The sequence below is a fragment of the Crocodylus porosus genome, unplaced genomic scaffold (assembly GCF_001723895.1).
Source record: "Crocodylus porosus isolate Cpor-Errol unplaced genomic scaffold, CroPor_comp1, whole genome shotgun sequence".
Taxonomy (NCBI): Eukaryota; Metazoa; Chordata; order Crocodylia; family Crocodylidae; genus Crocodylus; species Crocodylus porosus.
In genome coordinates, this window is record NW_017728886.1 from 56,414,749 (window position 1) to 56,426,776 (window position 12,028).

Genomic DNA, 12,028 nt, shown 5'->3' on the forward strand with positions numbered 1-12,028 from the left:
GAAGGTGTGGGTGGGTGTGGAATGTATGTGGAGGAGAGTTAGTACAGGGATGTGGGGGGTGTTTGGGTGGATATGGGGTTTGTGGGGGTGTGTGGGATTTGTGGAGGGGAGGGGTGCTGGGCAGTACATGTGGGGCGGCTCCGGCTGAGTCCCAAGAGCTGCATGTAGTGGCACAGAGCCGTCTGTCCTGCCTTAGCTTGACCCACTTGATGCATCTTCAAGCTGAGATGGACCAACTCTGAGCCAGCAGGTAGGGCTCCCAGCACTGCAGGCAGGAGCCACACACCATCAGACTGGGCCAGCTCCATGCCTCCACCTGGGGCTTCCATCATTCCAGCAGGGAGTGACACATAAAGGCATGAAGCCAACCTGGCCCAGCCCAGTGGTACACAGAGTGCCAGGAGCTGCATATGATGGCATTGAGCTTGCCTAGCTTGATTGTGTGTGGCTTCCCGCACCTCCCGGTTGGAGACACAGGGAGTTCTGGGCCATTGGGCCAGGTCGGATCTGTGCCTCTATATGGGGCTCCCAACTGGGGTGCCAGGATCCCCATGGAGGTGGAGGCACAGAGCCAGCCCTATCCAATGGCATGCGATTCAATGTGCTTCCCGCTGGCTTTCAGAGGGGCAGCTGTGGGCTGGTAATAATGGTCTTTTGGAGGGGCCCCACAGGCCGGATGGAATGGCTTGGCAGGCCAGATTTGGCCCATGGTTTATATTTTTCCCACCTCTGAGCTAGACTGTTCTCAGTGGTGATGGATGACAGAACAAGGAGCAATGGGCTCAAGTTGCATCAAGGGAAGTTTACATTAGATAAAAACTTTCTCACTAGGAGGGTGGTGGGGCAATGGAGTGGGTTACCTAGAGAGGTGGTGGAATCTCCATCCTTGGAGGTTTTTAAGCCCTGGCTTGACAAAGCCTTGGCTGTAATTATGTAGTACAAGATGGTCCTGCTTTGAGTGCCCTAACTTTTTATGATTCTTCTTCAGAGGATGAATTGTTATTTTTATTCTGTTTCTTAGGAAATGTGGTCATTAGATAAGGAAGTTCGCTCCTGGGATGTATACATAGGTCTGGAGTTAACTGTGAAGAACCTGATGACATCACTGAAGGCAATATTAGAGTTGCAGAATCCTGCAGTAAGAGAGAGGCATTGGTATCAGCTCATGAGTGCAACAGGTGTAAGTATTCATCTATCCAATGGCATCTCCTACCACCAATATAGCAGAGTATATTTACAATACAATACAGTAAAGTGACTGACATCGAGTATATTAAACTTTCAGTGCCCAGAACGAATGAACCATATCTTGTTGGGATAAAGAGGAGGGTTTTGAATTTCTGGATCATTAGAATGCTTTCTGTATTAGGAAATGAATGTATAGTTTTTACTCAGACAACGTACAACCTAATTTATAATATTTTTTTAAAGGTCAATATTGGCCTCAAAGGAGGCCAGTAAAAGAAGTGGGGGTTTTTTGGTTTTTGTTTTTAAATTGTGTTTGAAGGGAGCCATTAAATGTAAAATTCTGGTTCTCTGTTTGCCTACGAGCATGCACATGTGGTTTGTGGCACCTCAAAGCAGTTTGAGGCATGTTCACCCATTCACCATGCTGCATATTTGTAGCACAGTGGCAAAAGTAGATACTGGGAGTTCCCAGTATTTAAAAAAAAAAAAAACACCTACCCCATGTTTAAAGAAAGCAGCATTGTGCACACAGCAGCAGTATGTGCCACCAGAAACCAGAGCCTGGCCGGGCAAAGCAACACTCTGGCTGCCGACCAGGCTCCAAGTGGCCAACTCAGCACTGCTGCTGCCCCAGGAGGTCCTCAGGACCCTTGATAAGGTTGCTGGGACCATCACAGGTGCTGGCCGCAGCCTCCCCTACCCCACCTAGGTCACTTTGCCATGCAGCAGAATGCACATGCAGGGGGTGTGGCTGGGAACATATAAGTGGCACAAATACATGCCACTGCTATTTGTCCTATGGGAAACATGCTTCTGCATGTGCGTGCCTGTTGGGACATGCCCTGAATGGCAGCATTCTAATCTATTCTAAAGTGGCCAAAAATGCCACTTACACACAAGTAGCTATTGTTTCCTTAGTACTATGGAAATGTAAGGGTGTACATGCATACTGAGCAAACACAACAAGCTTTATACTGGCTGGGCATGCACATAGTTACATGTGTACACTCATTTTGAATGCATACCTTTTTCTAGGTCACAAAAATGTAGTTAGTCAAAAACCCAAGGTTAGCAGGTGTTAGACTGAAGAGGAAGGTCTATATTGTCTGCCTGCTGGTCCTGGGATTGCTGCTGAGAAATAAGACCTGCCCATTCATTCCCACTCTGTGTACCCAAGACAACAATTAGGCAGCATTCAGGCTTACAGTGGTCCTGAGAATCTCTCTGCTCCCTGTCTTTGCTTTCAGACTCTCCTGAGGAATATTGTAAGACATAACTATCGCCTAGTTCCAGGCTTGGTTCTTGTTTCTCTGAAGCAGTCCAAGTGCAAAAGAATTAATCATGTCAAGTAGTATGTCTTCTGAATTACAAACAAAGTACAATTTTAAGAGAGTTGAGTGACTGGATTAAATCAAGACAATAGGAAGACTGAAAGTTTAGAGTTCGTGAAAGGATGGGGCATAACAATGAATAAGAGGTGGTGATAATATAGCACAAGAAAATGGAATTTCTAGAATACTAGTTATATATAAGCAGTTCCATAACTTCAGTGAAAGCTGTACAAACTAATCTTAATTTGCTTTTTACTCACTAATTCTGAAGATTTACCAACAGTGTAGACAAGCAAGCATAAAAGTATTTTTGTTGCCTTCTGCATAGAACCTTACTAGTCCCAAAATATCTATTTTTCCCTGAGTTGAAAGACAAAAATAAAAACTTACAAAAGAATTTTAAATGCGTTTCCTGTAAGGGTATTCTTAAACCAGATTCTTTAAAATTGACATTGTTCTTGTATCTTTTTTCTTCTAATGGTATACATAGTTACCGTACAAACGACAAAAGCTTAGCTGTAATCCTTAGAAAAAGTGAAGATCTGTAATGGGCAGCAAACCATTCCTGCCATGAAAAGCACGTGGGCAGTTTCTAAGTCTGACCCGTTAGGTAATGGATATTGATATTGGGCAGTGATCTCCAAACAGGATGAGCTTCTCTGCCATATGGATGATGTAATATAAAGAACAATGATCGTCTTAAATTTTAATTTTTTTATATCTTAACTTTGATACTCTTGTGCAGGGGCGGGCAATTATTTCAGGCAGAGGGCTGCTTACTCAGTTTGGCAAGCTGTCAAGGGCTGCATAGGTGGTCACCATCTTGGGATCAATGTCCCAATGTCCCAGGGCTGGCACTGGTGGGGTCCAGAGCAGGGTGCAGGTTGGCTGGGGTCTCTGAACCTGGGCTGGGCTGCACCAGCAGCAAGAGGGGGGAGCTGGCCTGGTTCCATAGAGCTCCTGCTGGCCGGGAACCTGTACCCCTGCTGCCCTGCTCTGGGCCCTGCTGGCAGAAAAGGAGCTGGTGCTGAGCACGGGGAAAAGTGGCCCCTCCCCCACCCTATGGCCGGTGCTTCCTGTTGCAGCTGCTCACAGCCAGCACAGGGCTGTCCTGAGCAGGCACAGGCAGCCCTATGTGAGCTGCAAGTGGCTGCAGTGTGGGGCGCCAGCCATGGGGTGGGGAGGGGCTGCTTTTCCCCTGCGCTCAGCACCAGCTTGTAACCCACCCCCATTGCCAGCCTGGGCCCTGCGCCAGCTCCAGGCTCACCTGTCGGGGCTGCTCTGCAGCTGCAGCAGCTGCAGTCCCCCCGCTTGCCATGCCAGGCAGTGTTTTTGCCACCACCACCTCTGTGCTGCCCAGCACGCGAGCTCCGGGCAGGCAGCAGCAGGAAACACTGCGTGGCACGGCAAGCGGGGGGACTGCAGCTACTGTCACTGTGCATAGCCCCAAGGGGCGAGCCCAGAGCCAGTGTGGGGCGGAGGCTGGCAGCAAGGGTGGGTTACAACCTGGTGCTGAGCATGGGAAAAGCAATCCCTTGCCTGCTGTGTGCCCGGTGCCCCATTTTGCAGCCGCCTGCAGCCCACCTGGGGCTGCCTGTGCCTGCTCAGGAGAGCCCCACGCGGGTTGCGAGTGTCAGCAGGGAGCACCGGCCATGGGGTGGGCGAGGGATCATTTTTTCTCCAGTCCCTCCCCTGTCTCAGGTCCTTCCTCCCCTGAGTTTCTGGTGTGGTACAGTCACGTGGTCCCAGGCCAGAAGCCCCTGATGGGGCTTTTGGCTGGTGGGGCGGGCCCTGCTGTTGCAGGAGCCTGGCGGGGTTCCCCTGGGTCCTACTGCCCTTGGTTCCTGTCATTTTTGACAGGAACCAAGGACAGAGAAATATTAATTTTCAAAATCTTTTAGGGACCCGGGAGGCCAGATGGAATGGCCTCGCGGGCCCACCTCTGCTTTTATAGATCTCAATCTGGTGTTTTATGCATGTATTTATTTATTTATTTATTTTTAATTATGATATGGCTTCTCTCTTGTTTTCTGACAGGTCAAATTTGCTGTAACTGAAGACATGACCTTGTCAGATTTGTTGGGATTACAACTGCATACCATGGAAGATGAAGTCCACAGTATTGTGAACAAAGCAGTGAAGGAGCTGGGTACTGAAAAGGTACAACAGCCCCATTTCTCTTCCTGTTGCATTTAGATGCAACAGTCCTTTTTACTGTTTACTTAAGTAGATTGAAAAATGTATCCATGAAGAAACAGTCAGGGTTGCAACACAGTTTTATTTGATACAGACAATGAACAAAATAAACTGGATACATAGACATTGAATTAGGCTTCTGTGCATGGTACATTTCATTGAAACTGTTTGAAATCTAATTTAATTTTATTTCTCAACCTAAAATATTAAATTTCACTATACCTAAAGTGTTATTGCCATGGTTTATACTCAGATTCTTACAGAGATCAGCCAGACATGGGCTTCCATGGAGTTTTGTTATGAAGTGCATCAGAGAACAAGGACTCCTTTATTAAAATCTGATGAACAGCTTTTTGAAACATTAGATAACAACCAAGTAAGACTTTTTCATTAGTAGTATTTAATTAGCATTACTCTTGGTATATTTTATTAGTTTAAACTCCCAGAATTTTCCAGAATTTTTATTTACAGTGAATCTTATTTGGCCCAGATGTTAGTCTATAAAATTATATGTGTGCAGCCTAACTACATATATTTTAAGGAAAATTCCTGTCTCTGTGTAGGAGTTCGCAAAATTACAGCTCCCTGGGCTTATATTTTCCTAGATTCTTTGAAATCATTTAATAATATGCTGTCCATTTGCAAGGCTGAAAAATGTCTTTTGTTATCATATACAGTAATAATAAGTTAAAAGAGAATTTGTAAAACTTTTTAGCTATACCTCCTATGCTTGATAAGTTATTTTGATTAGTGGGGTTTTTTTGTTGTCTTTGTTTTTCTAGGTTCAGTTGCAAGCAATTCTGCAAAGTAAGTACGTGGAATATTTCACTGAACAAGTCGCAGTCTGGCAAAAGAAACTGAATATGGCAGATTCTGTCATTTTCATTTGGATGGAAGTTCAACGCACGTGGTCTCACCTAGAAAGTATCTTCATTGGCTCTGATGATATCAGAAGCCAGCTTCCTGAAGATGCTAAAAGATTTGATGGAATTGATGCAGACTTTAAAGTGAGCAGAGCTATCTTTAGCATGAAAATAAAATATAAATAATGACATGTTTCATCCTTACTTTTATTTTAGGAAAAATGGTGTCAGTTCTGTCATATCCACTTAAATATGATTTGTATTGGAATGTTAACATGGATGGATAGATATATTTTTTTTTTTTTTTAAATGAGCAAGAAATCCTAATGGTACAAGGCTAGATCACACATGATCCACTGTGTCCAATGTAGGAAATAGTACACTGCTGCATTACCCTAGAATCAGTTCAGGGGAAGACTTGTGATTTGGATGCATTTCCATCCTTAGAAGGTGGTAGTAATTGGCAACTAATACCAGTTACTACCACATGCTGAGGCATCGACTTAGCCACATTCTGGTAAGCTTTGGCAGGAAACGGTTTTTCCATTTTAGGGCCTTGTTGCACCTTATACTGTAAGCTGCACAAATCTTGATCAGTGTTAGCTTGGAGTCTGGAGGAGCAATCACAGCCTTATCCTTGAAGCCTTCTTTGACTGCCCCCCCACCTGCAAAGCTGTGACTTGACATGAGAGGTCTAGTGAGCAGGGGCAGAACTAGGAGCTGTAGCTCTGAGTTGCCACTAGAAGGCTGGTGAGTCAGGACAGGCTTCTATTTCTGCTCTATGGGCAGAGGTATGCAAGTTACTGGAGGACTTCAACTTGGGTGGCACATCTGTGGGAAGTAGTCACATCTTAATGGAACAAGAGCTTGGTAGCATGGATCAGAGAATTCTGCTGTGGAGTGGCATAACTTTGAGTGCTTAAAATCACTTTTAATGTGCAGACATTTTTTAAAAAAAACATTTAAAAATCCAGGGGTTAAGAGCTCCAGAAGCCACCCAAAATTACTGTGTAACAAGGCCCTAAGAGATTTTTTTAATGTTTTCTATTCTGTCCCAGGAAGATGGAGGGTGGGAGGGACAGAAAGAGAGAGGGGAGGCATATCCAGGGCAACTGCCCTAACCACTTGGCAATTAGGTATTCTGGAGTGAGGCTTTTTCAGTAAATGCTGTATAAATCATTACACCTTGTTTTAAATAATAATATATCCTTTAGAGCAAGGACTTGAACATGGTCTCTCTATTCCAAATGAGTGCCCGATCCCTACTGGATCATAGATTTGATCCCTGGTCCAATGACTGCTTAAGTAATTCAGCAAGATAGAAAAACTGCAATAAGAGTTAGCAAGGGAGACCATTTTAAGTCCTTGATTTAAGTCAGGTAGAGCAGTGACTGTAACATTTGACTCATATGTGCAACCAAGTACCTAAACCACTAGGCATGGGCTATTTCAGGGCAGGCCTCTCTTTCTTTAGTTTTGAGTAGTAATAGTCTGAACTTGAGAAATCTTTTTCCAGTAAAAGTATCCTTGAAGTTGGAATGTTCCCATGACAGGTTCAGTTTCAATAAATGTTCATTTCTTAATGACAAACTCTGTTGTCAAAAGTTTCCAGTTATCTCTACCTCCTTGTATTTTGTCCAAGCTCAGGTACAGGTTTGAATGATGGGAGTAGCAGACTTATGATGTCAGGTTGCCCCCTATGCACCTGGATACCACGAGAGAAACTTTCTTCCATTATGGTTGCCTAGGCTGGAAAATAGACTGGTCCATAGTAGACAATGTTATCCATTATATCCAGTAGAGGTTGTGTGTTGGAAACATGGTGGTGAGAGAGAGATTCACAAAGTTAAATATATGAAAGAAGTAAACACACACATCTCTCTTCGAAGTCTCAATTTTAATCTTTTGGTCTTGCATAGCCATTTACAACAGTGAAAAGTGTGTGTGTGTGAATTGCTGCTACCTGATTTGATAGTATTTTGCACCTTCTTTTCATTCTCTTTGCAAAAAGGTATATGACCACACAGACACAAGACTGGGCTATGAGGGGTCCTATTATAGTTCAGTCTGAACAAAACTAGAATGAGTTAATTCTTTCTCCTATCAGTTGTCACCCTTTTTTGTTACAAGGGATCAAAATTATGAGGAAAGGGCAGCAATAGTTGCTTTCCTGTGTACAGTAGCCTATACTTATTCTATATTTCTTTCATATTTAGTCTACACGGCTATACAATGAAATAACTAACATATTCCCCTTATTTTGTGCCAGAAGTAGAAATAAACTGATCAGTTCCTCTCTCTCCCAGCTCTTGTGTTTCTTCATTGACTAATTTTAGTAAATGGTTTGAAATGGAAAGATATTGTTTGAAATCCAGGTGTTCTGATTAATACTTCTGCACTTGCGCACAGGAATTAATGATTAACACAGCAACTATAAAAAATGTGTTAGAAGCAACAACCAAACCAAATCTGCATGGAAAACTTGAAGCTTTACAACACAGGTAAGAGTGGTTATAAAGTTAAATATTAATTCAAGCAGGCTGATTGAATACATACTTAAGTAGGTCTGTTGTTTGGTTGGTCTGGGGCAGTTCATCTTTTGTTTTCTTTTACAGTGCATGTATGTAAACAATGTATTGTTTGTGAGGACTTTTTTTTTTTTTTTTGTCTGATATTTTACATCTCTTGGTCAAACACTGCTGCAATTTAAGATGGTGACCATTTCAGGCACCTTTTTCAATTGCTTATGGCTCAGATAATGTAAATATGATTTATATTGCAATTTTTTTTAGATGTTTTAGTTTCACTATGTAACAGGGGGCCTACTGGGGCTGATCTCCGTGTGGCCCTCCCACTTGTTCTTGGGCTAACCACCCACCTTCTCGCCCACCATGCCTTGGTCTTAATTAATAGATGCAATTAGGCAGGAGGCTGTCCATTTTCTGCCCCACTGTTAGGGGGCACTATCTGTGGCTCTGTTCCTCCCCTACACCACAGCCCAAGCCTTGCTGATGACATCATTATGTTCTCATATGCGCCAGTCCCCCATGATGGGGTCCAAAGTCCTACTGCAGCACCCCCACCTGGGTTTCTCCCTTCAGGCAGGCTCTGCTGCCGTCATACTGGGCCATATGTCTTCCTGCCACTGGTTCCCCTTTTGGTGTGGTCCCCCCCACTGGGACCTTCAGCTCACACTAGCCCTGGTCCACCTCCAGGCCAGTCAGGACCCTAGGTCCCTGGTTTTTGGGCATCCCTCTTGGTGGGCCTCCTTGCCCTTCTGACCCTCCTAGTCCTGGCCCCCGCCTGGGCCAGTCAGGGGAAGTTCTGGCAGGCCTCAAGGTAAGACCCGTACTCTTTTCCCAGGGTCCCCCTCTCCAGAGGTGGGGAGCTGGGGTTACTTCACACCATGACTGGGGCCTCCAGGTCTCACAGCAGGTCATGGTACTACTACTGGTGTTATATTTGACCCAAACTCTGCCTCCCCCCATTGGAGGACTTACTGGGGTCAGGAGTCAGCTCTCTCTGGCTGAGCTACCCCCTCACACTGGGGGCTCCACACACTGCCCCCTCCTCACACTGGGGGCTCAGGGCTTCCCTCCACAGGTGGGCTCAGGTGGTTATAGCCATGCCTACCCCCAACTCTCTTCTTCGGGGTCTCAAACCCCCGCAGGGCTTAGGTGGCCTTGGCCACACCTGGCCTCTAACTCTCCTTGGGGCTTGCACCCCCACAACTGCCTCTGGTGTATGTGACAAACCCTAAGGTGAGGCCGAGGAGTTAAGGCATCCCAACCTGCCTTTCACAGGGTTGACCACTGGCCTAGCATTTCCTGGGAGCTCCCGCACCACTGGGAGTCCCACCAGGCCGCCCACTCCCGGCAGGGTGTAGTTTCCAGCTGTACCCAGGACCAGGAGCCTCCTACCATCCCCTACAGCTCATCCCTTACCTTCAGATGAAACTCAGCAGCCCTCAGACCAGGCAATGTTGTTGCCTGCTCCTCCAACAGCCAAACTGCCTTCTTTATATAGGCAGCCCTGAGCCTAAAATGGCTGCCCTCATTAGGCACCTGGAGGCTGCCAGCTCCAGGGCCTTAAAGTGGCAGGCACACACAGTGCCCTGCCACACACCAATTTAATTTCAATTCTTCCCACTCATCACTTACTGATTTGATCTTAGGAGCATCTTCCTTGAAGTTCAGAGCAGAGCACAGTTCTGATTGGAACTGTGCCTTTTTCCTCCATTAAATCTTTCTACCTGAGGGAGCAGTGAACACTTCACAGGTAGCCTGCCACTTGATTAGGGAAAGAATAGTAGAGGTAGGAAGCCAAAGGAATTAGCTCCTGGTTTAGTAGCATCACTGTTGCTGTCGTCATCTTGTAAAAAGCAGCCAATTGGTGAGGTGGGCTGCTCCTTCCCTAAAGCATATAGGCATGGGTTTTTCTCAAAGAAGCTTCTTACTTAATTAGCTGCCCAAAATCTCACTAGGTAATTAACTATGTGATTAGCAACATATGTTCTTATTTTTGCCACATATAGAAAATTATGTATAATCAGAGAAGCAGCCACTTTTCTTAGTAGTTGCTAGTTAGAATAATAAAATCATAGAAAAAGAGCTGGGAGAGACCTCAGAAGGTCATCTAATCCATCCTCCTATTTGACACGGGATCCTTCTTGTCTAAACCATCTGAGCTAAGTATGTGTTTAAATTACTCTTAAGACCTTCTAGAGAACTTGTTCCAGTGATTAACCACTTGCATGCTTAGAAAGTTCTTCCTAATATTCAACCAAATTTTCTTGTTGCCATTTAAGACTATTTGTTCTGTCCTGCATGGACACAACAAATTGTCCAATATCATCTTTAAAACCACTCTACATACATTTGAAGGCTTTAATCCCCCTCTTAGTCTTCTCTAAGCTAAATAATTCCAGTTCTTTCATTCTTTCTTTGTAACTCTTTCTAAACCTCTAATGTTTGTTCCTCTTAGCTAGACTCTTTCTAATGACATCTTTCTTTGGCATCTTTTTTGAAGTTCAGGGCCTAAAACTAGACAGAGCGTACTCCAGGTGAGGCCGCATAGGGGTTAACAGAGTGGAAGAATCACTTCCTTTGAAATGCATGCAGCACTTCAGTTAACACATCTCAGTATACATCCCAGCTTTTTCCCTGCCCCTCCTCTTTAGATAACAAGACCAAATTCCAATCAAGGAAACTGTCCCACAAAGTCTCAGTTACCCTAGTTAGATCATAAATTGTATGTTTGTGCCAGGACTTCAGATTCTTTTTCTAAATCATGGCTGTCCAACTCATGGCTCCCACTCAGCTGCTGCTTTCCCCATTACTCCAGCTACAGCAAGAGCCAGGCTTTTGGCTCCCCCTGCCTCATCTAGATTCTGCCCCTGATCCAGGGGGTTGACTGCTACATAGGCCACAGTGCTGGGGGAACCCACACCTGGGGAGCTGAGGGTGAGGGCTGGGGCACATACATAGTGTGGTATACTGGGAGGGTAACCGCACATCATGTGGCCCAAGGCGGGGAAGGGACAGGTCTTGCTGTGGTGTGGCCCATGTGGCATGCAGCCCCCAGCCACTTAGGAGTTGGACAGCTCTGCTATTTTTGTAAAGCATGTTAGAGTACATAGAAGTTAATCCTCTTTATACAACTTAAACAAAATAGGATGTACTAGTGTTGTTGGTCATTCATGGACATGTTTAAACATCATTAAAGTTCTGTTTCTTTTTCAGGCTTTCTCTTTGTGAAAAATCTCTTGCTGAATATTTAGAAACTAAGCGCTTGGCTTTTCCTCGGTTCTATTTCATTTCTTCAGCTGATTTGCTTGATATTCTTTCACAAGGGGCCCAGCCTAAACAGGTAATATTTCCAAATGTTTTTATATTATGTCAAAAGAAAACTATTTTGTAAAGAAGTGTGAGGGGGGAAAAAGTAATTGTATATGGTTGCTCATCACTGAAAATGTGACTTCGCTTTTGATGAAGTATAAATTTTTTTTATGCAACACAACAGCTTTCTTTTTGAACAGAAATTTTGTAAGTGCTTAAACTAGGAAAAATGGAATTCGTCATGGGAGGAAGAGTTGCAAAGACTGCTTTCTTTTGCTGGAAATATTGTACATGTGCAGCGTGTGCTTGTTTGGGATATAGGTTCACAGAAGCTGGAGATGGAAAGGGTCTTTGATCATCAAGTCTAATTTTCCTCTGGCCCAGAATTTGTTAGAGATCAAATCTAAGGCATGCCATGTGTGATGATGATAACCAGCGCCAAAAGATCTGTGGTGTTTGCTAGATTGTCACTGACTGAGCAGCTGACTATTGTACTAGGAATGTTTATATAACCATCTTTGTTTGCCTCCCTTAAACAATGATCTGCCAGGTTTTGTGACAGTTAAAGACCCAGTTATACTGAAGCACCTGCACTTGAATATTATTCAGAAGC

General features: G+C 44.5%; 1 protein-coding gene across 1 annotated transcript in view; it reads left to right on the plus strand.

Annotated features, from left to right (window-relative positions):
* DNAH11 (dynein axonemal heavy chain 11) overlaps positions 1 to 12,028 on the plus strand; it is a 270,897-nt gene that overhangs the window by 65,294 nt on the left and 193,575 nt on the right. The window contains exons 23-28 of the mRNA XM_019534456.1: positions 1,022 to 1,180; positions 4,557 to 4,679; positions 4,969 to 5,091; positions 5,498 to 5,722; positions 7,988 to 8,079; positions 11,320 to 11,446. Of these exons, the coding sequence (XP_019390001.1) occupies positions 1,022 to 1,180; positions 4,557 to 4,679; positions 4,969 to 5,091; positions 5,498 to 5,722; positions 7,988 to 8,079; positions 11,320 to 11,446 (849 nt within the window). The remainder of the gene's footprint in view (positions 1 to 1,021; positions 1,181 to 4,556; positions 4,680 to 4,968; positions 5,092 to 5,497; positions 5,723 to 7,987; positions 8,080 to 11,319; positions 11,447 to 12,028) is intronic.